We start from the raw sequence: 27,067 nt of genomic DNA, 5'->3' as shown, positions 1-27,067 counted from the left end.
TCAGCTCCACAGAGATGCAGGAGCTGAGGGAGAGCATCCCCAGGCCACCAGCTGCTGCCACAGGTGCCTGAGGTCCCTGGGGACCATCCAAGGTCAAACCTTTATTAGACTAAACTAAACCAAACCAGGTTGGAAGAGACCTTCAAGATCATCCCTGTCCAACCCATCAACCAATCCAGCCCACCCAAACAGCTAACCCCTGGCACCAAGCACCCCAGCAAGTCTCCTCCTGAACACCTCCAGGGATGGGGACTCCACCACCTCCCCGGGCAGCCCATCCCAATGGGCAATCACTCTCTCTGTGTAGAACTTCTTCCTAACATCCAACCTGAACCTCCCCTGGCGCAGCCTGAGACTGTGGCCTCTTGTTCTGGTACTGGCTGCCTGGGAGAAGAGACCAACCCCCACCTGGCTGCAACCTCCCTTCAGGTAGTTGTAGAGAGTGATAAGGTCACCCCTGAGTCTCCTCTTCTCCAGGCTGAGCAACCCCAGCTCCCTCAGTCTCTCCTCACAGGGCTGTGTTCCAAACCCCTCCCCAGCCTTGTTGCTCTTCTCTGGACACCTTCCAGCAGCTCAACCTCCTTCCTAACCTGAGGGGCCCAGAACTGGACACAGGACTCGAGGTGTGGCCTAACCAGTGCAGTGTCCAGGGGCAGAATGACCTCCCTGCTCCTGCTGGCCACACTCTTCCTGATGCAGGCCAGGATGCCATTGGCCCTCCTGGCTGCCTGGGCACACTGCAGGCTCATGTTCAGCCTGCCATCAACCAGCACCCCCAGGTCCCTCTCTGCCTGGCTGCTCTCAGCCACTCTGCCCCCAGCCTGTGGCACTGCCTGGGGTTGTTGTGGCCAATGTGCAGCCCCTGGCACTTGGATGTGTTCAACCTCCTGCCCTTGGCCTCTGCCCATCTGCCCAGCCTGCCCAGGTCCCTCTGCAGAGCCTCTCTGCCCTCCAGCAGCTCAACTCCTGCCCCCAGCTTGGTGTCATCAGCAAATTTACTGCTGATGGACTCAATGCCCTCATCCAGATCATCAATAAAGATGTTAAAGAGCACAGACCACCTGATGTGGTCCTGGGTGGCCTAATCTCCAAGCCCCCCTGCAGGCAGCAGGGACACTTCCAACTGAGAAGGTGACCTTGGAGGGTCCCTTCCAAGCCTCTGCCACCTGTGAGGCTGTGATTCTGTGCCTCCAGCAGCCAGGCAAAGCAGTGGCCACAGAGCAAAAGGGGGCAGCTCCCCGCCCCCCCCCCCAACCTTGCCCTCTGCTCAGGACAGCAGGGGGTGGAGGGGATGATTAGGAAGCAATTTGCTAATTGGTGCTGCAGCAAGGTTAATTTGAGCCAGAGAATGTCAGGATACTGCAGAGAGCAGGGGTCTGGTCCCTGCATCCTCTGCCAGAGAGATAATGAGGCCTCAGAAGATCTCTTTGATGAGACTCCCTGATGCTGCTCTGGCTTCCTCCTCCCTTTCTCACCCAGCACTGTGCACCAAAAAAAATAAGCCAACCCCCACAACTCCCTACCAAAACATCCCAGGCAAAGGCCCAGAGCCCAGGGGTGGAGACAATCTGGGGCCAGGAATTGCTCTGGAAAGGCTTAAATGAGCACCCAGCAAAGCAGAGCCAGACCCAAAGGCTCCACGCAGAGGACAACCTGGCCAAGGGAGTCACAACAGCTCCCTGGGCTGCAGCACCTCTGGGAGAGAAACACAACCACCACCTGCTGGGCTGCCAGGTGCCCTGGGGGAGGATTCTAGGTGCTCTAAGCAAAGCTTCTGTTTTGGGGCAGGTCCTGCCTCTCCAACCTGATCTCCTTCCATGCCCAGCTGACTGCCTGGTGGATGTGGGGCAGGCTGGGGCTTGGAAATCACAGGGTTGGAAGGGACCTCAAGGACCATCTAGGTCCAAACCCCACCCTCTGCCATGGGCTTGGACACCTCACACCAAGTTGCTCAGAGCCACCTCCAGCCTGGCCTTGAAAACCTCCAGGCAGGAGGCTGCCACAACCTCCCTGGGCAGCCTGTGCCAGGCTCTCACCACCCTCCTGGGCAGGAACCTCTCCAACCTGATCTGTGATCAGCTGACTGCCTGGTGGCTGTGGGGCAGGCTGGGGATGAGCTCTGCCTGGACCTCAGCAAGGCCTTTGCCACCATCCCCCACAGCAAGCTCCTGGCCAAGCTGTCAGCCCCAGGCTGGGACAGCAGCTCTCTGAGCTGGGTTAGGAACTGGCTGGAGGCTGAGCCCAGAGAGTGGTGGTGAATGGTGCCACAGCCAGCTGGCAGCCGGGCACCAGTGGTGTGCCCCAGGGAGCAGTGCTGGGCCCCAGCCTCTCTAACATCTCCATTGATGATCTGGAGGAGGGGATGGAGGCAGTCAGCAGCAAATGTGCAGCTGACACCAAGCTGGGAGCAGAGGTTGGTCAGGCAGAGGGCAGAAGGGCTCTGCAGAGGGACCTTGCCAGGCTGGGCAGAGGGGCAGAGCCCAACAGGATGGCATTCAACAAGTCCAAGTGCCAGGGGCTGCACTTTAGCCACAGCAACCCCAGGCAGAGCTACAGGCTGGGGGCAGAGTGGCTGAGAGCTGAAAAACAGAGAGGGACCTGGGGGTGCTGATTGACAGCTGCCTGAACAGGAGGCAGCAGTGTGCCCAGGGGGCCAGGAAGGCCAAGGGCAGCCTGGCCTGCAGCAGGCAGAGTGTGGCCAGCAGGAGCAGGGAAGTCCTTGTGCCCCTGGACTCTGCACTGGTTAGGCCACACCTTGAGTCCTGTGGCCAGTTCTGGGCTCCTCAGGTTCAAGAAGGACATTGAGAGACTTGAAGGTGTCCAGAGAAGGGCAACAAAGCTGGGGAGGGGTCTGGGGCACAGCCCTGTGAGGAGAGGCTGAGGGAGCTGGGGTTGCTTAGCCTGGAGGAGGTTCAGGGGAGACCTTCTTGCTCTCTGCAACTCCCCGCAGGGAGGTCGCAGCCAGGTGGGGGTTGGGCTCTTCTCCCAGGCACCCAGCATCAGAACAAGAGGACACAGCCTCAAGCTGTGCCAGGGGAAGTTTAGGCTGGAGGTGAGGAGAAAGTTCTTCCCAGAGAGAGTTGTTAGCCCTTGGGATGTGCTGCCCAGGGAGGTGGTGGAGTCCCCATCCCTGGAGGGGTTCAAGAGGGGATTGGATGTGGCCCTTGGTGCCATGGGCTGGTCATGAGCTCTGTGGTGACAGCTTGGACCTGATGAGCTTTGAGGTCTCTTCCAACCTTGGTGATGCTGTGAGACTGTGAAGGAAAATGACCAAACACCAACTCCTGGTCCTCACCCTGCCTGGATCCCTCCTCCCCTGCTTGATCACAGTATCACTAAGGTTGGAAGAGACCTCAAGGATCATTGAGTCCAACCTGTAATGATGATGGGATCACCACTCCACCCCCACCTTGGCACACCCCTGGCACCCAGGCAGGTGCTTCCTGCACCCCTAGGAGCACCAACAAGAGGAACATTTGGCCAGCTTCAAAGCTTTCCTAAGCACTGAGGAGATTCCCTCTGGGGCTGCTCTCCTCCAGCCTCCAACCCCAGGCAGCTCTCAGCCTTTCCTCCTCCCAGAGCTGCTCCAGGCCCCTCAGCAGCTTCCCAGCCTCCCCTGGACTCTCTCCAGTAGCTCCCAAGGATGGCAGCAGTGATCCAAAGGACTGGAGAAGGCTTTCAGGGCTCATGGAGGGGTTGGAGGGAGAACCTGAGTGGCATAACTCCTGCCAAGGCTGGGAGGATCCAGCGTCCCCTCCCCGCTGCCGGCAGCCTGGAGCCGCTCACCCAGGCCACTTAATTAACAGGAAGGGACAAATGACAAATGGCTGCCTGAAACCAAGGGGGGGGGAAGCAAAAGCAAACAGCCAAGGAGTGGAGGAGAGAGGCCCCAGAAGCAGGGCAGAGGAGAGACTCGATGGGCAGCTGGCAGAGGAGAGGGGAGGGCAGCGCCAGGGGGCAGGGAGGGCAGGGGGAGGGCTCGGTGCCCCCTGACCCCGGGGCAGAACCTTAATTAAGGGTGGGGGGAAGGAGAGCTGATGGCCAGCTGCTGTCCCTTGGCTGTTTGAAGGTGGCCAAGTGTCCCTCCCCTCAGCTGGACAACTTCAGCACAGCTGGCAGCCAAGGGGCTGGGGGAGACCCTGTGGGCTTCAGCTGATCCTGCACTGCAGGCAGGGCTGGGCTGCCAACCAGCACCCCCAGGTCCTTTCCTGCCTGGCTGCTCTCAGCCACTCTGCCCCCAGCCTGTAGCTCTGCCTGAGGTTTGCTCCCTGGGCTCTAGGGGAGGAATGTGTTCAGCTGCTGGAAAAGCTGCTCTGGGGATTGACAGCTGCCTGAACAGGAGGCAGCAGTGTGCCCAGGGGGCCAAGAAGGCCAAGGGCAGCCTGGCCTGCAGCAGGCAGAGTGTGGCCAGCAGGAGCAGGGAGCTCATCCTGCCCTGTGCTCAGCACTGCTGAGGCCACACCTGGAGTCCTGTGTCCAGTTCTGGGGCCCTCAGGTTCAAAAAGGATATTGAGAGACTTGAAGGTGTCCAGAGAAGGGCAACAAGGCTGGGGAGAGGTCTGGGGCACAGGGCTGTGAGGAAAGGCTGAGGGAGCTGGGGTTGCTTAGCCTGGAGAGGAGGAGGCTCAGGGGAGACCTTCTTGCTCTCTCCAACTCCCTGAAGGAAGGTTGTAGCCAGGAAGGGGTTGGTCTCTTCTCCCAGGCAAGCAGCACCAGAACAAGAGGACACAGCCTCAAGATGTGCCAGGGAAAGTTTAGGCTGGAGGTGAGGAGAAAGTTCTTCCCAGAGAGAGTTGTTAGCCCTTGGGATGTGCTGCCCAGGGAGGTGGTGGAGTCCCCATCCCTGGAGGGGTTCAGGAGGGGATTGGATGTGGCACTTGGTGCCATGCTCTGGCCATGAGGTCTCTGGTGACAGCTTGGACTCGATGACCCTTGAGGTCTCTTCCAGCCTTGGTGATGCTGTGATTGCTGCTGGAGGCCTCCCCCCCTGGCTTGCAGCAGGGAAGCCACTCTGGAGCACACCAGGCTGAGGGTGGTGGAATGCTGCCAACAGGTTGCCCAGAGAGGTGGCAGAAGCTCCAGCCCTGGAGCCAAGCCAAGCCACTGCCCTGCTGCAGTAAACACTGAGGGCTCCAGCCAGGAGCCTCCTGAGGCCTGCAGGAGACCCAAAGCTTCCACAGCTCCTGGCTGCCTGGAAGGGAAGGCACAGAACCACCTCTGGGACCTCAGCCTCCCACAGGGGCTCGCAGCAGCTGCCAGGTTCTTACCTTCTGGGCCTGGGCAGGTTCAGTCAGCACCAGGGTGAAGAGACCCAGGCAGATCTCCTCGTGCTGGGGGGTCCCTTTGCAGATCTGAGAGAGGAAAATGCAAGAGCTGGTGGTGAGCAGCCCAGAGGGAGGCTTGGAGGAAGCACCAGCAGCCCCCCACCCACCCAAGACCGCTCGAAGCAAGGCAAGGGAGCAGCCAGCAGCCTGTGAGGAGCTCCCAGCAGGATCCCAAGGGACTGAAAAGCACAGCCAGGGGCTCCCCAAGCTGTGCAGCCTGCTGGGAAGTTTGTGCTGGGCAAACCCCTTGGCACTGGAAGCTTCCCAGGGGGTCCTAGTGGGCACCACTTCAGGATAACCTCCTTCCCCAAGGGACAAGCAAGCCCTGGGCACAAAGAGCAGCAGCAGGTCCCTGGCCCCTGTCCTGCAGCTGGGGCCCTGCCCCAGGCTCTCCTTCCCTCCAGGCCCTTCCACAACCTGCTCAGGCAAGTGGGGAAGGGAATCCCCTGAGCTTCAGTGCCCTGCAATCCAGGTCTGCTGAGCCTTTCCCATTAAAGGAAGGCAGCTCAGCACAGCTGACTCCAAGGTGTTCTGGGGAGGGGAACAAGAAAGGCAACCAACCAACCTCCCTGCAAGCCCCTGGCTGGGGCACAGCTGCCCTTATAGGGTAACATCTGCAGCTCCCTTGGGAGCACTCTCAGGCTCTGCAGGCTTGGAAAGAAATGCTCCAGCCCCAGACAGAAAAGCTGAACCTGCCCTTTTTCCAGTGGCCTGGCTGTGTGGAGGCCAGGAAAAAGCTGATCCCAGCAGGGCAGGAGGGCAAAAATACCCAAGAAAGATAAACAGCAGCAGCAGAGGGAGAGCCTCAGGCTGAGTGTGGAGAGAGGCTCTCAGCTGGGCTGCAGCAAGAAGCTGCTCTGCAGGTGGCCAGGGAGGAGACAAGGAGCAGGGCCACGGAGCTTGGGGTTAACAGCTCTGGGAGTCCTTGAGAGCTGCAAGGCTCTGAGTCCCTGGCCGGGCTGCGAGCCCCTGCCCAAGTCCCTGCCCTGCCACCAAGCCCCTGCCCGAGCTCTGAGTCCCTCCCTGGGCACCGAGCCCCAGTCCGGGCCGTGAGCCCCTCCCTAGGCTCCGAGGCCCCTGCCCGAGTCCCTGACCCGGCCTCTGAGTCCCTGCCTGGCCTCCGAGTCCCCGCTCAAGGTCCGAGCCCCGGCCCGAGCTCCGAGCCCCCGCCCAAGACCTGAGCCCCTGCCCGAGCTCCGAGCCCCTGCCCGAGACCTGAGCCCCTGCCCGAGACCTGAGCCCCTGCCCAGCCTCCGAGCCCCTGCCCGAGCCCCGAGCCCCTGCCCGAGCTCCGAGCCCCTGCCCGAGCTCCGAGCCCCCGCCCGAGCTCCGAGCCCCTGCCCGGCCTCCGAGCCCCTGCCCGGGCTCCGAGCCCCTGCCTGGGCCCCGAGCCCCTGCCTGGGCCCTGAGTCCCTGCCCGAGCTCCGAGCCCCTGCCCGAGCCCTGAGCCCCTGCCCGAGCCCTGAGCCCCTGCCCGAGCCCTGAGCCCCTACCCGAGCCCCGAGTCCCTGCCCGAGCCCCGAGTCCCTGCCCGAGCTCCAAGTCCCTGCCCGGGCTCCGAGTCCCTGCCCGAGCTCCAAGCCCCTGCCTGGGCCCTGAGTCCCTGCCCGAGCTCCGAGCCCCTGCCCGAGCCCTGAGCCCCTGCCCGAGCCCTGAGCCCCTGCCCGAGCTCCGAGCCCCCGCCCAAGCCCTGAGCCCCTGCCCGAGCTCCGAGCCCCCGCCCAAGCCCTGAGCCCCTACCCGAGCCCCAAGTCCCTGCCCAGGCTCCGAGCCCCTGCCCGAGCCCTGAGTCCCTGCCCAAGCTCCAAGCCCCTGCCCAAGCTCCGAGTCCCTGCCCGAGCTCCGAGTCCCTGCCCGAGCTCCGAGCCCCTGCCCGGGCCCTGAGTCCCTGCCCGAGCTCCGAGTCCCTGCCCGAGCTCCGAGCCCCTGCCCGAGCCCTAAGTCCCTGCCCGGGCTCCAAGCCCCTGCCCGAGCCCTGAGTCCCTGCCCGAGCTCCGAGCCCCTGCCCGAGCCCTAAGTCCCTGCCCGGGCTCCAAGCCCCTGCCCGAGCCCTGAGTCCCTGCCCGAGCTCCAAGCCCCTGCCCAAGCTCCGAGTCCCTGCCCGAGCTCCGAGCCCCTGCCCGGGCTCCAAGCCCCTGCCCGAGCCCTGAGTCCCTGCCCGAGCTCCGAGCCCCTGCCCGAGCCCTAAGTCCCTGCCCGGGCTCCAAGCCCCTGCCCGAGCCCTGAGTCCCTGCCCGAGCTCCAAGCCCCTGCCCAAGCTCCGAGTCCCTGCCCGAGCTCCGAGCCCCTGCCCGGGCTCCAAGCCCCTGCCCGAGCCCTGAGTCCCTGCCCGAGCTCCGAGCCCCTGCCCGGGCTCCAAGCCCCTGCCCGAGCCCTGAGTCCCTGCCCGAGCTCCGAGTCCCTGCCCGGGCGCCGAGCCCCTGCCCGAGCCCTGAGTCCCTCCCCGGGCTCCGAGTCCCTCCCTGGGCCGTGAGCCCCTGCCCGAGCTCCGAGCCCCTGCCCGAGTCCCTTCCCGGCCCCCAAGCCCCTGCCCGAGCTCCGAGCCCCTGCCCGAGCTCCGAGTCCCTGCCCGGCTGCCAAGCCCCTGCCTGGGCTCCGAGCCCCTCCCTGGCCTACGAGTCCCTGCCCAAGCCTTGCTGCTGGGGGTACAGCACACCCTGCTTCCAGGCAGGCAGGGTGCCCCTCTCTCCCTTCCCTCTCTCCTCTCCAGGGGATGCCACTGCCTCCAGGCAGGCAGAGTGCCCCTCTCTCCCTTCCCTCTCCCCTCCCCAGGGGTTGCCACTGCATCCAGACAGGCAGGGTGCCCCTCTCTCCCCTCCCTATCCCCTCCCCAGGGGATGCCACTGCCTCCAGGCAGGCAGGGTGCCACTCTCTCCCTTCCCTCTCCCCCCTCCAGGGGATACCACTGCTTCCAGGCAGGCAGGGTGCCCCTCTCTCCCCTCCCTCCCCCCTCCCCAGGTGCCACTCACGTGGGCATTGAGGGCATCGTTGGCCTCCCGCTCCGACAGGCCGCCGGTCAGCGACGTCACGATGCCCACACACCTCTCCAGCCTCTGAAAGAAGAGAGCCACATGGGGCAAGCAGGGAAGGACAGCAACAGTGCAGCCCCTCCTCAGCACCAGGAGCTGCAGCAGGAGCTGCCCCAGGAGCTGCCGCAGGAGCTGCCCAGGCCTGAGCAGGCAGAGCAGCAGCCAGCGAGGCCAGAGCCCTTCTGGGCCCCTCTCAAGGCTCTGAGCCCCCTGCCAGCTGCAGAAGCTTCTCCATCAGCCTCCACTCACAGGTCCTGGGCTGAATCCTCTGCTGGCACCCCCTGAAGGGCCACAGAGCGGCTGTGTGGCTCCTCCAGCCCCACAGCTTCGACAGGAAGGCCACGCTGCAAAGGTTGGGTTTGGGGCAGGGCTCCCCCAGGGAGCAGAGCTGGGCCCTGGGCTGAAGCTGGGAGAGAATCCCTGAACTGTTCTGGCTGGAGAAGGCCTTTAGGGGCCACAGAAGCCTGGAATGGGTTGGCTTGGAAGGGACCTCAAAGCTCATCCACCTCCAACCAGGGACACCTCAGGATCAGCCAGCTCCAAGCCCCCCTGCCCATGCCCAGGGACCCCTCCCCCCAGCCCAGGCTGCTCCAGGCCTCATCCAGCCTGGCCCTCAGCACCTCCAGGCAGGAGGCAGCCACAGCCTCCCTGGGCAGCCTGTGCCAGGCTCTCCTCACCCTCACTCCAAAGAATTTCTTCCTCACCTCCAGCCTCCATCTCCCCTCATCCTGGCACCCCCAGCCCTCGTCCCAACTCCCTCCCCCAGCTCTCCTGCAGCCCCTTCAGGCTGCTCTGAGGTCTGCCTGGAGCCCTCTCTCCTCCTGGCTCTCCCAGCCTGCCTTCTCCAGCCCCTGATCAGCTTTGTGGCCTCCCCTGGCCCCAGCCCAGCAGCTCCACATCTCCCTTGCCCTGTCCTCCCCACACACTGCAGCCTGTTTGCTGGCTCAGGGCTTTTCCCTGGGCCCTCTCTGCTGCTTCCTGCTCGTTGGAGCCTTTAGGACCTCCCAAAGTGGTGGCCAGCAAATCCATCACCCCTCAGGAAATGTGATCAGTGCCCAAAGCTTGTCCCTCCCTGCCTGGGCTTGGAGGGGCAAATCCTGCTGTCCAGTGGTGCTTTAAAGAGCTCCAGGAGGAAGGTTTGCTGGTGGAGCTCCCTGCAAAGCTCTCCCTCTGCTGCTTGCCAGGCTCTGGCACCAGCAGCCCCAAGCTCCATGAGCTTCCCCCCACCCCCCTCACAGTGCCTCCTGCCCAGACCTGAGGATCTTAGGGAAAGAGCCAGGTGGGAGCAGCCTGGATCCCGAGAGATCCACCCTGGATGCCTGGAGCTGATCTGCCAGGGTGTCAGGGAGGGAGAGGACTGAGGGGGGATGGGAAAACAACAGAGGTGAGTAGATTGGATGTGAGGAAGATGTTCACAGTCCCACAGCATCACCAAGGTTGGAAGTGACCTCAGGGATCATCGAGTCCAAGCTGTCACCACAGACCTCATGGCCAGACCATGGCTCCAAGGGCCACATCCAATCCCCTCCTGAACCCCTCCAGGGATGGGGACTCCACCACCTCCCTGGGCAGCACCTCCCAAGGGCTAACAACTCTCTCTGGGAAGAACTTCCTCCTCACCTCCAGCCTAAACTTCCCCTGGCACAGCTTGAGACTGTGTCCTCTTGTTCTGGTGCTGCTTGCCTGGGAGAAGAGCCCAACCCCCACCTGGCTCCAACCTCCCTGCAGGGAGTTGGAGAGAGCAAGAAGGTCTCCCCTGAGCCTCCTCTCCTCCAGGCTAAGCAACCCCAGCTCCCTCAGCCTCTCCTCACAGGGCTGTGCCCCAGACCCCTCCCCAGCCTTGTTGCCCTTCTCTGGACACCTTCAAGTCTCTCAATGTCCTTCCTGAACTGAGGAGCCCAGAGCTGGACACAGGACTCCAGGAGTGGCCTCAGCAGTGCTGAGCACAGGGCAGGATGAGCTCCCTGCTCCTGCTGGCCACACTCTGCCTGCTGCAGGCCAGGCTGCCCTTGGCCTTCCTGGCCCCCTGGGCACACTGCTGCCTCCTGTTCAGCCTACCATCAACCACTTCCCCCAGGTCCCTCTCTGCCTGGCTGCTCTCAGCCACTCTGCCCCCAGCCTGTAGCTCTGCCTGGGGTTGCTGTGGCCAAAGTGCAGCCCCTGGCACTGGGACTTGTTGAATGCCATCCTGTTGGGCTCTGCCCCTCTGCCCAGCCTGGCCAGGGCCCTCTGCAGAGCCCTTCTGCCCTCTGCCTGACCAACCTCTGCTCCCAGCTTGGTGTCAGCTGCACATTTGCTGCTGACTGCCTCCATCCCCTGCTCCAGATCATCAATGGAGATGTTAGAGAGGCTGGGGCCCAGCTCTGCTCCCTGGGGCACAGCACTGGTGCCTGGCTGCCAGCTGGCTGTGGCACCATTCACCACCACTCTCTGGGCTCAGCCTCCAGCCAGTTCCTAACCCAGCTCAGAGTTGCTGCTGTCCCAGCCAGGGGCTGACAGCCAGGAGCTTGCTGTGGAGGATGGTGGCAAAGGCCTTGCTGAGGTCCAGGCAGAGCTCATCCCCAGCCTGCCCCACAGCCACCAGGCAGTCAGCTGATCACAGATCAGGTTGGAGAGGTTCCTGCCCAGGAGGGTGGTGAGAGCCTGGCACAGGCTGCCCAGGGAGGTTGTGGCAGCCTCCTGCCTGGAGGTTTTCAAGGCCAGGCTGGAGGTGGCTCTGAGCAACTTGGTGTGAGGTGTCCCTGCCCATGGCAGGGGGAGGGGTTTGGACCTAGATGGTCCTTGAGGTCCCTTCCAGCCCTGTGATTTCCAAGCCCAGCTGAAGCTCTCAGCTATGCTGGGCTCACAGAGCTGCCATGGGGTCCAAAGCTGGGAACATTCTGTCCAGACCTGGACAGGACCCAAAACACACATGGGGACCAAGGAGTGCTTTGAAGGGACATAAATACCCTGCCCATGGCAAAGGACAGCTCCCAGACCTTGAGACCTTGCTATTCCTGCTGCCACCCTGTTTGAATCCTGGAGCTGGAAGGCAGCAGAGTGGTTTGGGGGTTTTGTCTGGACCATTCCATGAGCCCCAAACACCCCACACCACAAAAACCCAGCTTGGGGGAGAGCCCCTGAACACTCCCTGAGCAGAGCCTACAAGCCAGATGCAACCCAGGGCCTGGGCAATGCATCCAGCTCAGCCAGGTCCAGCTCTCCCCCTGGCTCCTCCACATCAGGAGCAGATCCCAGCTGTCCTGGGGAGAGCCCAAGCCATCCCCACCTGTAAATCAGGTCTCTCTTCCCAGAGCAGGAAGAAAAGCTCCAGGGGAAGCAGGACAGCACTGTGCCACCTGGGGCCTGGTGAAGAGAGGGCAGCAGCACCCCCAGGTCCTTCTCCACAGAGCTGCTCCCCAGCAGGTCACTCCCTCCCCGGCACTGGGGCAGGAGGTTGTTCCTCCTGCTTGCACCTCAGGAGCTCACTCACTGCCCAGCTCTCCAGCCTAAGCTCTGCCCCACCACCTGTGGCCACCCTGCCCAAAGGAGCCTGGGGCCAGGTGGCCATGGAGACCCCACCTGGGAAGTGGCTTCTGCTGTGAGTGAGCCCCCTCCTGGCACAGGGATGGGCAAGGGGAGCAGCCTGAGCCCTTAACCCACCCCCTGCAGCCCCCCTGCCCCAAGCCCCAGGCACCTACCTCCTCCATCTCATCCTTGGCATCCAGAAGAGTGGAGACCAGCAACTTCCCTCCTCCTCCTCCTCCTCCTGCTGTTCCCCCCTTCCCCTTCTGCATCTCCATGGCTGGGGCAGGGGGGGAAAAAAGGGGGGAAGGCAGCCCCTATCTAGGGGGCTCGGCCTGAGAGAAGCCCCCCCCCCCTTTTTGCTTGGCGATGCCCCCCCACCCAGCTCTTCCTCGTGGGACGACGAGGAGGGGGCGCAATCGGAAGTGCCCCCGCTCTGGAGCGCCCCCAGTCCTGCAGCAGGGTGGAGGGGACAGGGGCACCCCTGTGTCCTGCTCAGGAGCTTCACCCCAGGGGACACGGCGGGGAGGTCGCAGGGCTGCCCCCCCAGCAGGGGTGAAGGGGCTGCTCTTTGACTAGGGCAGGCCTGGGGCCTGCGGCCGCACCGGGGCTGCCCCGGGCAGGACAGGCCCCAGGGGAGGGCGCTGGGGATCAGGAGGGGGCCGTGGAGGGATCCCGGGGGGGCTGTAGGGAGGCAGTGGTGCAGGTCCCCGGCCGTGCCAGAGGAAGCCTGAGGGAAGAGACCCCCCCCAGGGGGAGGTCTGTCGGGAGGGGGGTCCCGGAGGCACCCCGCCGAGGCGGGGGTGGCCGGGGGGGGTGACAGGTCCCCCGGCGCGGTGCGGGACAGGGCGGGGCTGGCGCAGCGGCTGCCGCCAGGGGTAGGGGGGGCTCCGCCGGGGCGTGGCGGGGGTCTCGGTGCCGGGGGGAGGGGAGCAGCGGCGACTCCACACCCCCCGCCCAGCGCCTCGACCGGAAGTCACTGGAAGAGGGACGGGAGGGCCCGGCGGGAAGAGGAAGCAGCCGGCGGCCGGAAGTGCCCACCCCTCCCGCGTCTTGACCAATGGCGACCGAGATGAGGCTCGGAGTGACGGCGCGGCTGGAGGGGCGGGGTCGCCGCCTGCTGCTCGACCAATAGGGGGAAGAGGGTGGGGCCTGCCTGCGCGGACGCTCCGCCCTCCGCGCGCTTGGGTTCCGCGCGCGGCCGGGATCCCCCGGAACTCCCTGAGACCCTTCCGGGACGAGCAGGGCTGCGACCCCCCCCAGACCCCTCGGGACAGCCCCGGGACGTGCACAGCCGGCACTCAGCCCGAGCCCTCCCGGCAGCCCCCGGGAATTTTGTGCCCCCGTCCCCGGAACATGGCGTCCAGGACCTCCCCGGACCCCCGGGGACATCCTCGGGACCTCGCATGTTTGGGCACCCGGGGGGGTCTCCCGGTCCCCAGTCGCGTCTCCTCCCGCCCGGGCTGTGCACCACCGGAACCCCTCCGCACCTCCCCCGCTCTGCCACCCCCTCCCGGTTCCTCCAGCCCTGCAGACCCACCCCACCCCCCCCCCCCCGGGGTGCCCCCTTCCTCCACAGCTCCGCTCCCGCACCCCCCAAACCTCCACTCCCGGTTTTTGGCCGTGGCTGCCGCTTAGGGGAGAGACCCTCCCATGCCCCCTACCCCTCAAGGCTCCCCCCCCCCACTGCCCCGACGGCCCGGGGGGGGGGGGGGCGCGCAGGGGACCCCACAGAGGCGCGCGGCGAGTGCACACAATTCCGGTTTATTACAAAAATTAGAGCTCTCGTGACCTCCCCCCCCCCCCCCCCCCCGGGGCCGGGGGGTGTCCACTGCACCCCGCGTCCCCCCCCTCCCCGGCCTCGGCCCCGCTCCTCCGCCAGGGTCACCCTCGGGGGGTGTGCCCCACCCCGGGAGGAGTCGGGGTTCAGTTTGGTGCGGGTCGGGGGGGGGCACATCCTGCCCCTGTCTGCTGCTGGTGCCCCCCCTTCACAGTCAGCCCCGGTCTGGGCTTTTGGGGGGGGGGGAGCCCTTGGCGGTGGCGCCCGGAATAGCCCCGGGGGGTCCTGGGTGCTGCTGGGGGCTGCCGGGAGGGGGTCAGCCCCGGGTGCTGCTTCCACGCTCCCCCAGCAACCAATAAGTCCTGAGCTTGCCCTTGCCCTGGGGAGAAAAAGGGGGCGTCAGGGGGGGCACTGCCCCCTGCGGGGGGGGTACACACACCTCATTGTCCCAGGGGTAGGATGCAGGGGAGGGGGATGCAGAGGTGGGTGGTCCCCAATGGGGCAGCCATGGAGGTGGTTGCTCGGGGCGGGGGGGGGTGGGGGGGGTCTGGTGCCTCACCTTCATCTCCACATCACCTCGCAGCTCCAGCTCGAAGCAGCCAAACTCCTCCAGCACAGCCTTGGTCACCGCCGAGATGTGGATCTTCAGCGCTGCGGGAGGTGCCCAGCCCAGATGGCACCCATGGGTGTCCAGCCCCAGCAGCACCCACCCATGGGTGTCCAACCCAGCCTCGGCAGCACTCATGAGTGTCCAGTCCCAGCCCCAGCAGCACCCATGGGTGTCCAACCCAGCCTCAGCAGCACCCATGAGTGTCCAGTTGCAGTCCCAGCAGCACCCATGGGTGTCCAACCCAGCCTCAGCAGCACCCATGAGTGTCCAGTTGCAGTCCCAGCAGCACCCATGGGTATCCAGTCCCAGCAGCACCCATGAGTGTCCAGTCCCAGCCCCAGCAGCACCCATGGATGTCAAGCCCAGCAGCACCCATGGGTGTCCATCCCCAGTAGTACCCACGGGTGTCCAACCCAGTCCCAGCAGCACCCATGGATGTCAAGTCCCAGCCCCAGCAGCACCCATGGGTGTCCAACCCAGTCCCAGCAGCACCCATGGATGTCAAGTCCCAGCCCCAGTAGCACCCATGGGCGTCCAGCCCCAGTAGCACCCATGGGCGTCCAGCCCCAGGAGCACCCATGGGTGTCCAGCCCCAGCAGCACCCATAGGTATCCAGTCCCAGCAGCACCCATGGATGTCAATTCCCAGCCCCAGCAGCACCCCTAGGTGTCACTTCCCAGCCCCAGCAGCACCCCTAGGTGTCAATTCCCAGCCCCAGCAGCACCCCTGGGTGCCCAGCCCCCCCTCACCTTCCCCGTGGGACTCCATGCGCGAGGCCGTGTTCACCGTGTCCCCGAAGAGGCAGTACCTTGGCATCTTGAGACCCACGACGCCGGCGCACACAGGTCCTGTGGGACACCCGGAGAGCCCCCACCCCTGATGGCCGCAAGTCCCGACCCAGGTCCCCGGTGCTGGGGGGGGCTCCCTCTGCGCGCCGGTGTCCCCTCCCCTGCCCTTGGGGTCCCTGGGTGCCTTGGCCGCCTGCCCGGTGTCCCCTCCCCCGTCCTTGGGGTCCCTGGCTGCCCTGGCCGCCTGCGTGCCAGGCGTCCCCTTCCCCATTGTCCCCCTGTGGATGCCGTGCCCCCCTTCCCCGCTTGCCCCCTGGAGGGGGGGGGGTCACTCACGCCCCCTCCCCACCCACCCGTGTGGATGCCGATGCGCAGCTTGAGCTGCTGCTGCGGGCGGTGGCGGATGCGGAAGGAGCGGACGGCGTCCAGCAGCGCCAGGGCCATGCGAGCGACCTCCCTGGCGTGCAGCTTCCCGTTGCGCACCGGCAGCCCGGAGACCACCATGTAGGCGTCGCCGATGGTCTCCACCTGCGGGGAGGGCGGCAGTGGGGAGGCGCCAGGGGGGCCGGGACGCCGGCTCCGGGGTGCCCGGCCTGACCCACGGTGTCCGTGTGTCCGCTCGGGTCCGTGCTTCCAGCTGTGTCCCCCCGTGCCTGTGTGTGTCCCTGCATGCTCATGTCCCTGTGCCCATCCATGCTCACGTCTGTGTGTCCGTCCATGCCCACATGTGTCTGTCCATCCACGCCTGTGTCTGTCCATGTGTCCAGCTCTGTCCATGTGTCCCTGCATGCTCCTGTCCCTGTGTCCATCCATGTCCCTGTGTCCATCCATGCCCACATGTGTCTGTCCATCCATGCCTAGGTCTGTCCATGTGTCCAGGTCTGTCCACGTGTCCCTGCATGCCCACATCCCTGTGTCCATCCATGTCCCTGTGTCCATCCATGCCCACGTGTGTCTGTCCATCCATGCCTGTGTCTGTCCATGTGTCCCTGCATGCTCCTGTCCCTGTGTCCATCCATGTCCTTGTGTCCATCCATGCCCACGTGTGTCTGTCCATCCATGCCTAGGTCTGTCCATGTGTCCAGGTCTGTCCATGTGTCCCTGCATGCCCACATCCCTGTGTCCATCCATGTCCCTGTGTCCATCCATGCCCACGTGTGTCTGTCCATCCATGCCTAGGTCTGTCCATGTGTCCAGCTCTGTCCATGTGTCCCTGCATGCCCGCATCCCTGTGTCCATCTCTGCTCATGTCTGTGTGTCCATCCCTGCCCACATCTGTCTGTGTGTCCAGGTCTGTCCATGTGTCCATGCCTGTCTGTGTGGCCCTGCATGCTCACGTCCATGTGTCCATCCATGCCCATGTCTGTCCACGCGTCCATGCCTGTCCGTGTGTCCCTGAATGCCCACCTTGCTGTGTCCACCCCTGCCCGCGTCTGTCCGTGTGTCTGTCCGTGTGACCCTGCATGCCTACATCACTGTGTCCACCCCTGCCCGCATCTGTCCATGTGTCCATGCCTGTCTGTGTGTCCATGCCTGTCTGTGTGTCCATCCATGCCCACGTCCCTGTGTCCACCCCTGCCCACATCTGTCCGTGTGTCTGTCTGCGCCCCTGTCCACGCCTCTGTCCATGTGTCTGTCCACGCCCCTGCCCACATCTGTCCATGTGTCTGTCCATGTGGCTGCATCTGTCCATGTGTCCATCCATGCCCATATCCATGTGTCCATCCCTGCCCGCCTCTGTCCGTGACCCCTGTCCGTGCCTCTGTCCGTGTGTCTGTCCACGCCCCTGTCCATACTCTGTCTGTGTGTCTGTCCGCGCCCCTGTCCACGCCTCTGTCCATGTGTCTGTCCATGCCCCTGTCCACGCTCTGTCCGTGTGTCTGTCCGTGTGTCTCTCTGCACCCCTGTCCGCACCTCTGTCCATGTGTCTGTCCACGCCCCTGTCCACGCTCTGTCCACACTCTGTCCGTGTGTCTGTCCACACCCCTCTCCGCGCCCCTGTCCACGCCTCTGTCCGTGCCTCTGTCCATGTGTCTGTCCATGCCCCTGTCCACGCTCTGTCTGTCTGTCCCTGTGTCTCTCCACGCCCCTGTCCATGCCTCTGTCCGTGTGTCTGTCCGTGTGTCTGTCTGCGCCCATCTGCACCTCTGTCCGCACCTCTGTCCGTGTGTCTGTCCGCGCCCCTGTCCACGCTCTGTCCGTGTGTCTGTCCGTGTGTCTGTCTGTGCCCTGTCCACGCCTCTGTCCGCACCTCTGTCCGTGTGTCTGTCCGCGCCCCTGTCCATGCCCCTGTCCACGCACTGTCCGTGTGTCTGTCCACGCCCCTGTCCACGCTCTGTCCGTGTGTCTGTCCATGTGTCTGTCTGTGCCCTGTCCACGCCTCTGTCCGCACCTCTGTCCATGTGTCTGTCCACGCGCCTGTCCATGCTCTGTCCGTGTGTCTGTCCGCGCGTCTGTCCATGCCCCTGTCCACGCTCTGTCCGCGCGTCTGTCCACGCCCCTGTCCATGCTCTGTCCGTGTGTCTGTCCACGCCCCTATCCACGCTCTGTCCATGCCCCTGTCCGCGCCCCTGTCCACGCTCTGTCCGCGCGTCTGTCCGCGCCCCCGTCCGCCCGCGGGTGCTGCGCTCACCTTGTAGACGTCGAAGTTGTCGATGATGGCGTCGAAGCAGGTGTAGAGGTCGTTGAGCAGCGTCACCACCTGCATGGGAGTGCTCTGTGCCGACAGGGCGGTGAAGCCGACGATGTCGCTGAAGTAAATGGTGACACTGTCGAAGGCCTCGGCCTGCACTGTCTCCCCCCTCTTCAGCTGCTCCGCCACCGAGCTGGGGGGAAGGGGGGAGGGGTGCAGGGGCTGGGTGAGGTGGGGGGACGAAGCTCCCCTCACCCTCCCCAGGGCCATGGTGTCCCCAGGTTCCAGCTATACCCAGGTGGTCCTGGGGGGTCTGTAGCCCTCTGAGGACACCCAGCCCTGAGCCGTAATAGGGATCCGGGGTCATCCCTGGCTCCTTTAGGTGCCCCAAGTCCCAGAGAGCCACCCCCAAGGGTCCTTGATGCCTCCAGCCCTTCATGCATTCCCACCCCCAAATCACATCAAAGGGTGGTCCTTGGGCTCCCTGGGCTCTTCAGGCGGCCTGAGCCATGCAGCAGTCTGGGGGTCCTCAGCCCCAAGCCATGCAGAGGTCCTTGGTGTCCCCAGCCCCTCCAAACACCCCCAGCCCCAAGACATGTAGAGGTCCTTGGTGTCCCCAGCCACTCTGAACACCCCCAACCCCTCCAAACACCCCCAGCCCCAAGCCATGTAGAGGGCCTTGGTGTCCCCAGCCCCTCCAAACACCCCAAGCCATGTAGAGGGCCTTGGTGTCCCCAGCCCCTCCAAACACCCCAAGCCATGTAGAGGTCCTTGGTGTCCCCAGCCCCTCCAAACACCCCCAGCCCCAAGCCATGTAGAGGTCCTTGGTGTCCCCAGCCCCTCCAAACACCCCCAGTCCCTCCAAACACCCCCAGCCCCAAGACATGTAGAGGGCCTTGGTGTCCCCAGCCCCTCCAAACACACCCAGCCCCTCCAAACACACCCAGCCCCAAGCCATGCAGAGGTCCTTGGTGTCCCCAGCCCCTCCAAACACACCCAGCCCCTCCAAACACCCCTAGCCCCAAGCCATGTAGAGGTCCTTGGTGTCCCCAGCCACTCTGAACACCCCCAACCCCTCCAAACACCCCCAGCCCCAAGCCATGTAGAGGGCCTTGGTGTCCCCAGCCCCTCCAAACACCCCAAGCCATGTAGAGGGCCTTGGTGTCCCCAGCCCCTCCAAACACCCCAAGCCATGTAGAGGTCCTTGGTGTCCCCAGCCCCTCCAAACACCCCCAGCCCCAAGCCATGTAGAGGTCCTTGGTGTCCCCAGCCCCTCCAAACACCCCCAGTCCCTCCAAACACCCCCAGCCCCAAGACATGTAGAGGGCCTTGGTGTCCCCAGCCCCTCCAAACACACCCAGCCCCTCCAAACACACCCAGCCCCAAGCCATGCAGAGGTCCTTGGTGTCCCCAGCCCCTCCAAACACACCCAGCCCCTCCAAACACCCCTAGCCCCAAGCCATGTAGAGGTCCTTGGTGTCCCCAGCCACTCTGAACACCCCCAACCCCTCCAAACACCCCCAGCCCCAAGCCATGTAGAGGTCCTTGGTGTCCCCAGCCCCTCCAAACACCCCCAGCCCCAAGCCATGCAGAGGTCCTTGGTGTCCCCAGACCCACTGAACACCCCAAGCCATGCACAGGTCCTTGGTGTCCCCAGACCCAAGCCATGTAGAGGGCCTTGGTGTCCCCAGCCCCTCCAAACACCCCCAGCCCCTCCAAACACCCCCAGCCCCAAGCCATGCAGAGGTCCTTGGTGTCCCCAGCCCCTCCAAACGCCCCCAGCCCCAAGCCATGTAGAGGTCCTTGCTGTCCCCAGACCCTCTGAACACCCCAAGCCATGCACAGGTCCTTGGTGTCCCCAGCCCCTCCAAACACCCCCAGCCCCAAGCCACGTAGAGGTCCTTGGTGCCTCCAGCTCCTTCAAGCATCCCAAGCCATGCAGGGCACCCATGGGGGACCCATGCCCGGGTCGGGCAGGGCATGCTGGGGTGATGCCTGGGGGTCCCCAGCAGCATCAGGGCACCCAGAGGTTCCCCTTCAGTGCTCACTGGGGCAGGATCTGGTAGAGCAGAGCCTCAGCCTTGCGCTTCTCCTCCAGGTAGGCCTGGGTGCGCTCCTCCACCAGCTCCTCCAGGTTGTTGGCGTACTGCTCCATGCGCGACAGGAGGTTGTCCAGGATGTTGCTGCTGCTCTCCCTGCGGGCAGGGGGTGAGCACCCGCCCAGGGACCCCTCCTGGGGTCACCCCTCACCCGCGGGCTTGCGAGAGGGGGAGGTACCTGTTGAACTTGCGGAGCTGGACCTTGATCTGGTTGAAGTCAGGGCGCTCCAGGACGTCCTCCGCCCAGCAGTGCTGCATCAGCTGCCCCAGCTCCTCCATGTGGACGCCGACGTTGGCCGAGGGGCGGAAGCTGGGGCGCTCCCCACCCTTCACCCGCTCGATGATCTCTGCGGGGCCGAGCGCTCATCAGAGGGGCCGGGCACCACCCCACCCCCCCCGCCTACAGCCCCCTGGCACCGTCACCCCAGCCCTCCTGCCTCACCTTTGGGACTCAGGTCCATGCCCTCCAGGTAGAAGACGCCGCTGCGCAGGGCGATCTCCTGCAGGATGATGCCGAAGCTGTAGACGTCTCCCTTCTGCGTGCCGCGGGCCGGCGGCGACTCCATCCGCAGCAGCTCCGGCGCCGTCCACAGCTTCTCTGCGTGGCACCGAGGAGGGGCTCAGGCCAGGCAGGGGCCCCGGTAGGGCCATCCCTCGGGGGGGGCGGGGGGGCTGGGCACGGGCAGGGTGCTGCTCACTGGCGAAGAGAGCGTGGATGTCGTCGCCGTCGGGGGCCAGGCGGAAGCTCTCCAGCCCGTAGTCGGTGATCTTCAGCACGAAGCGGCTGTCGACCACGCAGTTGGAGGACTTGAGGTTGCCGTGGGACACGATGACGCCGTTGTGCAGGAACTGCATCCCCTGCCGGGGGTGGGGGAGCACAGGGTTAGACTGGACCTTGGGAAGAAGCTCTTCAGCGCCAGGGCGGGGAGGCTCTGGCACAGGCTGCCCAGGGGGGCTGCGGATGCCTCCTGCCTGGGGGGTGTTCGGGGCCAGGCTGGAGGAGGCCCTGAGCAGCCGAGTGTGGCTGAGAGGTGCCCCTGGGCAGGGCGGGGTTGGAGGAGATGAGCTCTGAGGTCCCTCACGACCTGAGCCACGCTGTGATTTTATGACCTGGTTGAGTTGTTCACCCACTCTGGGCACGGGGGAGCCCCACGGGACCTGGGTGCCTGGCGGGAGCCAGCTCATTACCTTGACGATGTCGTAGGTGAGGGAGTAGCGGAACATCCAGTCCAGCGTGATGCTCTCGTTCTCCAAGATGTCCTGGGCACACAGGGAGGCTTCATCACCATGGAGGGTGCCAGGATGGGCTGCAGCAATCCCCCTGCCTGCTGCAGCCACCTCCCTGCCACCCTGGCCACCGGCAGAGCAGCTCTGGGCAGCCCCAGTGCTGGGTGATAGGTACCATGGAGCCCCAGCACTGGGTTCTGGGCACTATGAAGCTGCAGCACTGGGTGATGGGCACTGTGAGGCCCCAGCACTGGGTGATGGGCACTGTGAAGCCCTGTTTCTGGGTGATGGGCACTGTGGAGCCCCAGCACTGGGTGATGGGCACTGTGGAGCCCTGTTTCTGGGTGGTGGGCACTGTGGAGCCCCAGCACTGGGTGATGGGCACTGTGGAGCCCCAGCACTGAGTGATGGGCACTGTGAAGCTGCAGTACTGGATGATGGGCACTGAGAAGCCCTGTTTCTGGGTGATGGGCACTGTGGAGCCCCAGCACTGGTGATGGGCACTGTGAAGCCCTGTTTCTGGGTGCTGGGCACTCTGAAGCCCCAGCACTGGTGATGGGCACTGTGAAGCCCTGTTTGTGGGTGATGGGCACTCTGAAGCCCCAGCACTGGTGATGGGCACTGTGAAGCCCTGTTTGTGGGTGCTGGGCACTGTGGAGCCCCAGCACTGGTGCTGGGCACTGTGAAGCCCTGTTCCTGGGTGCTGGGCACTGTGAAGCTGCAGCACTGGGTGATGGGCACTGTGAAGCCCTGTTTGTGGGTGCTGGGCACTGTGAAGCTGCAGCACTGGGTGAAGGGCACTGTGAAGCCCCAGCACTGGGTGATGGGCACCGTGGAGCCCCAGCACTGGGTGATGGCACCATGGAGCTGCAGCACTGGGTGATGGGCACCATGAAGCCCCAGCACTGGGTGCTGGGCACTGTGAAGCTGCAGCACTGGGTGATGGGCACTGTGAAGCCCTGTTTGGGGGTGCTGGGCACTATGAAGCCCTGTTCCTGGGTGCTGGGCACCGCGGAGCCCCAGCACTGGAGGCAGAAGCTGCAGCTGAGTACCTGCAGGCTGCCCCGCGGGCAGTACTCGGTCAGGATGCAGATGTTGGGGGGGTCGGTGCAGGCCCCGATGAAGCGAGTCAGGTGCTCATTTTGGACGTCCCGCATCTGAAGTGGAGCAGAGCAGGGCCCCAGGCTCGGGCTGTGGCCCCCCCTCACCCCGGGCACCGCAGGCTGGGCACCCCCCTCCCGCCGGGCCGGGGTCCACCTACGTGCTTCAGCTCGAACAGGACCTTGCGGGTCAGCTCGATGCGCTTGTGGCTGAGGTGCTTCACGGCCACCAGGTTGCCCTGGGGAGACACAGGGAGGGGGATGGTGCCCAGCAGCGTGGTGTTGGGTGAAGCCCCAGCACTGGGTGAAGGGCACCATGCAGCCCTGATGTTATGTGATGGGCTCTATGGAGCCCTGAGGTGAGTCAAGAGGCCCAGCTTGGGGTTGATGGTCACAACACAGACCCAGCACTGGGTGAGGGGCACCCTGAAGCCCTGATGTAGGTTGATGGGCTCCATGAAGCCCCAGTGCCAGGTGATGGGCCCCATGAAGCCCTGCCACGGGTTGCCAGGCCCTGTGAAGCCTGGTGGGGTGGTGGATGCCCAGCACTGCTCCCCTGTACCTTGTAATACGCAGTCTTGGCATAGACCTGGAACTGCCCCTCCGTGGTCATCAGCGAGCCGTAGTTGGAGCCCCTCTGGGGGGAAGGGACACGGAGTGAGGCTGGCCCCGGGTCCCTGGCAGGGCAGCAGGGCTGGGGGCAGGGTGGGTGCTGACCAGGGACAGGGTGAGTTTGCTGCCAGCGCTCCGGAGGTGCTTCTCCAAGGTGCTCATCTGCACATCCTCCCAGCGGACGCGCCACAGCTCGGCCGCCAGCTCCTTCTCCAGCTGCAGCTTCCTGCGCCGGGAGGGCAGGGTGAGACCCCCAGCCTGTGTCCCCCCCCCCCACCTCCGGGGACAGCGGCACAGCCTCAGGGTCACCCTCCCCGACCCCGGCACCCCACCTGTAGATGAAGAAGGAGGCGATGGTGATGGCCAGGAGGAACAGGCTGACCACGAGGGACAGGACCTCCAGGGGGGACAGGCTGGCTGCACAGAGAGGAGGGCGGTGAGGGGCTGGGGGGCGCCCGGGCTGGGGGGGGTCCCACGTCGCGGCCCCTGCCGGCACCGCTCACCTTTGTGGCACAGGGGGTCGCTGCTTTCGAAGCCGCAGGGGGGGACGTCGGAGGGGACCACGTTCCCCGGCCAGTGGATCTCACGGCCCGGCACCATCTCGATCTTCTTGGTGGTGCCGTTGTAGTTGGCCACGATCTTGGGGGAAGGAGATCAGAAAGGGGCGGGAGGAGACCCCCGGCCACCCCGCGGCTCCAGCTGCCCCCGCCCCAGGGCTCACCTGGAAGTCCCCCCGGGTGGGGTCCATGTCCCACAGGGAGTAGTCGCTCTCCCGGTCCCCATTCTCGTCGATCTTCAGGAAGCCGGTGACACCTGGGGGACAGATGGGGGAGGTCTGGAGGGGACACCAAGGACCCCAGCCCACGGGTGGAGGCTTGGATCCCAAAGCAGCGTCCTGGGAGAGGGGCAGGCAGACGCCGGGCAGGCAGCACCCCGTGGGGCTGAGGACAGGGGCGGGAGCAAGGGCGGGGACAGGGGAAGGGACAGGGACGAGGGCGGGGACAGGAACGAGGGCGGGACGGGGGCAGGGACGGGAGCAGGGGCAGGGGCACAGACGAGGGCAGGAACGGGGGCAGGGGCGGGGGCAGGGGCAGGGGCACGGACGAGGGCAGGAACGGGGGCAGGGGCAGGCTGCAGCTGACCGTAGAAGGTTCGGTTCCACATCTGGCGTGTGACAGCCGAGGCGTTGGTGGCAGAGCCTCCCTGCTCCAGCGTCTCGTTGACAGCCTGGGCGTAGAGCAGGACCCCGTCGTGGAAGGCAGCGGCGATGAAATTCATCTGGGGGCCACGGAGAGGGCTCAGGGACGGGGTGCAGCCAGGGGTCCCTCACCTCCAGCAGCTCCAGGCCATCCTGCAGGTCCTCATCCCCAGCAGCTTCGGCTCCAGGCGGTGTCCCCTTGCCCCAGCTCCAGGCTGTGAGCCCCAGCAGCTCCAGCTCCGTTCCATGTCCCCAGCTCTTGTGTCTCCCCCAGCAGCTCCAGCTCCACCCCACCTGCTCTTACCCCCAGCTCCACCTCCCGTCCCCCAGCAGCCCCAGCTCCCTCCTGTGCCCACCCCCCCAGCCTCCCCAGCTCCATGCCCTGTGTCCCACCAAGCCGTCCTTCATGGAGAAGTTGAAGTGGGTGAGTGCCTCCTCCTTCAGCCGTGCCAGGAAGGGTCGGTACTCAGGGTTCTCGGGCTCCTTGTAGGTGATGATGGTGACAGCCTGGGGTGGGGGAGAATGGCTGGCAGCAGGGCCAACTGGAACCCCCCCCGGGGACAGGGACCCTGCCTGCTCCCCATCATGGGGTGAGCACGTGTGGGTGGGTGCCCGTGGCCGTGCACACGCGTGTGGCAAGTGCCCATGGACGCAGCTGCTGGGTGCCCACGGGCACTTGGAGGGGGGGGGGGGCCGCCTGTGCCCACACGTCCGAGCTCGGTGCCCAGGGCTCACCTCGAAGGCTTGCCGGGCACTGGCATCGTGGCGGTCCCCTCGCTTCCAGGGCCGCTGGGGCTCGGGGAAGTGGCTGCCCTGCAGGCTGGCCCCGAAGGTGTCGATGTAGAAGAAGGCGAAGTCCCCGCGGGTCAGCCCCTCTCGCCTCGCCTGCAGCATCAGCTCCCGCAGCGTCTCCGGGGCGCAGCACACGTAGACAACTGCCCGGGGGGGAGGTGGCACCTGAGAACCACGCCCTCATCCCCAGGGCACCCCAAGACCCCAAGCCAGCACCCCCAGTCAACCTGCGATGCAGGAGGGCCGCGTGGCGGCTCATGCTGGCAGGAATGTGGGGAGCAGCAGCCCCTGAACCCCACTGCCTGCCCACCCCAGCCCCGTGCCCTGCCCGTCTGTGCCCTTTGCCGCGGGCGCCAGGCCGAGGTTTCCTGTTTTCCCGACTCCGTTTCCTCCTCCCTGTGGCCCAGATCCCAGCAGAGATTGATTCCTGGTGGCGCGGTGGCCCTGGTGGGTGCCGCCTGCCCCACTTCCACGGTCCCCCTTGGCACAGGGTCGTGGTGCCAGCGCACCCCCAGGGTGCTGCCCGTCACAGAGGCACAGCCCTGGCACCCCCCAGGACCCCAGAATAGCACCCTCCAAGGCTGAGCGGGAAGACAGCGAGGCTGGGGACAGCCGGATGCCACCCACCCAGTGCCAGCCCTGCTGGCACCCGCTTCCCCGGTGCCACCCAGCATGGCTCCAAGTGGAGCAGCCGCGGGGATGGGGACAGAGCCAGCCTGGGGCGGAGGGGAGCCGGGCAGGCGGCCATGCTCAGCTGCTTCTGGTGGGCACGACGCGGGGTGGAGGTGCAGCGGGGGTCCGGCCAGGAGTGTGCGGACCTGGCACAGCTGCTGTCACCTGTGTGCTGCCACCGACAGCCAGGCGCAGAGCTGTGCTGCCAGGAACACTCGGGCACGGTCCTGTACACCTGGCTACTGTCACCAGCACTTGGGTACTGCCACCCACACCCGGGCACGGCTGCGTTCACCCATGTGCTGACACCAACAACACCCCGGCACAGACCTGAGCACCCAGGCACTGCCACCCACAGCCGGGCACAGCCCTGCTCGCCCGCGTGGAGCCGTGTAGAGCTGTTCCCAACCTGTCCCAGCCGTGCTGCCGTGACCACCCGGGCAGAGCCGGGCACACCCGCGTGGGGCTGGGCACAGCCACTCCGAGCCACGGACGACCACTCTATGCAGAACCACCAAGCTCATCCTTGCCGTCACCCTGCTCCCACCGCTCCGTCCCCTCGCCCCGTGCCGGTGCCCGGACAGACAGCCCCCTCCCCCCCGGGTGCGTGTCCCCCCCCCCCAGCACCACTCACTGCGCCCCTTCTGCTTGATCTCCTGGATGACGAAGGAAAAGTTGCCGCCGTCGCGGAACACGACGTCCATGACGGTGAGGTTGCGCAGGGTGGGCAGCTGGACGTAGAGCCCCTCGGCGGCAAAGAAGCAGGGGCGGTCGTCCATCACCTCGTCCCAGTACACCAGCAGCGCCCGGCGAGTCCAGTTGAAGCGGCGGTGCAGCTGCACCCCCAGCTCGCCCAGTTTGCGGTGGCTGGGGCCGGCGCGGGTGGTCAGCCCGAACTGCTCCTGCTTGTCGTCGAAGCCGTGGGCTTCGGCGCCCGCCGTCACCAGTGGAAGTCGCCAGTGGGTGGTGAACCGGGCGACCGGTGCCGCCGTGTAGACGCAGCCGGGTCCCAGGAAGGCGGCCGGGTGATGAGCGAGCCGGAGGTCAACGGCGGCCAGCGGCGCGGCCATTTCGGAGCAGACCCCGTGCCGGTCCTCGCTGCTCCCGAAAACCCAGCGCAGGGTGAAGCCGGGCAACAGATCGGGCCGGGCGTTAACGGCGGCGGCTGCCAGCCGCACCGCCGGCCCCACGCGTGGCCAAGCCCACGGGTAGGTGAGGTTACGTTCCGGCAGCACCACCGCAAGAGTCAAGGCGGTCGTCCCGGTTGTCGCCGCCACCGTCACCGCGCCGCAGAGCACGGCCAGCACCGCCAGCATCGCCCACGGAGAGTGGCTTTTTCCCACCCCCCACCCCCCACGCCGCCACCACCTCGGGGCTGAGCCCTTCCTTCCCCCCCCCCCCCTCCCCGGTGACACAAAGGCCGTTATCATCCACACCGAGCTTAACTCCTTCCTGCCCGCCCCCCCCGCGCCGCCTTGCCAGCCGCCCAGAACCGGGAGGGAGGTAGGATGGGGCCGCCCGGTGGCGGGTGCCGAGATCCCCACCCGGGGAGTGGGGAAAAGGGAAGCTGAGGCTGGACAAACGAGCAGGGAGCTGCCCCGCAGCGCCGGTCCTCGGCCCCACGAAGGCTCCTCCGAGCCTCCTGCTTCCGGCGGAGGGTCCCGGTCTCGGTAGTACCGGGAGAACGGGGAGGCTACACC

General features: G+C 65.6%; 3 protein-coding genes across 3 annotated transcripts; 1 reads left to right on the top strand and 2 right to left on the bottom strand.

The window, feature by feature from the left end:
• Window positions 1-5,267: 5,267 nt before the first annotated feature.
• On the bottom strand, window positions 5,268-12,867 carry INTS3 (integrator complex subunit 3; the record flags this gene model as incomplete). Its single annotated transcript, XM_068170724.1, has 3 exons — window positions 12,034-12,867; window positions 8,294-8,377; window positions 5,268-5,351 (listed from the first exon to the last, which is right to left on the bottom strand). Coding segments are annotated over exons 1-3 (270 nt in total), but the record flags the coding sequence as incomplete, so codon positions are not given.
• Window positions 12,868-13,657: 790 nt separating this feature from the next.
• NPR1 (natriuretic peptide receptor 1) lies at window positions 13,658-26,691 on the bottom strand. The gene is made up of 21 exons (XM_068170720.1): window positions 26,002-26,691; window positions 24,639-24,838; window positions 24,297-24,410; window positions 23,848-23,983; window positions 23,427-23,518; window positions 23,209-23,344; window positions 23,038-23,122; window positions 22,811-22,931; window positions 22,656-22,730; window positions 22,255-22,332; window positions 22,046-22,150; window positions 20,955-21,026; window positions 20,465-20,624; window positions 20,209-20,364; window positions 19,945-20,113; window positions 19,716-19,862; window positions 17,668-17,860; window positions 15,389-15,563; window positions 14,997-15,095; window positions 14,197-14,288; window positions 13,658-14,016 (listed from the first exon to the last, which is right to left on the bottom strand). Exons 1-21 carry the CDS (start codon window positions 26,681-26,683, stop codon window positions 13,954-13,956), a joined length of 3,150 nt encoding a protein of 1,049 aa, XP_068026821.1. The 5' UTR covers window positions 26,684-26,691; the 3' UTR covers window positions 13,658-13,953.
• Window positions 15,775-17,646, top strand: LOC137460279 (keratin-associated protein 16-1-like; the record flags this gene model as incomplete). Its single annotated transcript, XM_068170722.1, is given in 4 exon segments — window positions 15,775-15,994; window positions 15,997-16,077; window positions 16,080-16,190; window positions 16,873-17,646. Coding segments are annotated over 4 exon segments (1,056 nt in total), but the record flags the coding sequence as incomplete, so codon positions are not given.
• Window positions 26,692-27,067: the final 376 nt, after the last annotated feature.

Source organism: Melanerpes formicivorus, unplaced genomic scaffold (assembly GCF_026170545.1).
Source record: "Melanerpes formicivorus ecotype bairdi unplaced genomic scaffold, bMelFor1.0.p_v2 SCAF_546, whole genome shotgun sequence".
In the NCBI taxonomy this organism is placed as follows: Eukaryota; Metazoa; Chordata; class Aves; order Piciformes; family Picidae; genus Melanerpes; species Melanerpes formicivorus.
The sequence above is the reverse complement of the archived record's forward strand: the minus strand, read 5'-3'. Positions and strand labels throughout refer to the sequence as shown.

Excerpts from the sequence above, each read along its gene's own strand:
- NPR1 (XM_068170720.1), bottom strand. The coding sequence starts at position 26,683 with ATGCTGGCGGTGCTGGCCGTGCTCTGCGGCGCGGTGACGGTGGCGGCG. Across the intron at positions 22,151-22,254 it reads TCCTGTTCGAGCTGAAGCAC|ATGCGGGACGTCCAAAATGA; the intron begins GTAGGTGGACCC and ends GCTCCACTTCAG. Across the intron at positions 21,027-22,045 it reads GCCCGCGGGGCAGCCTGCAG|GACATCTTGGAGAACGAGAG; the intron begins GTACTCAGCTGC and ends CTGTGTGCCCAG.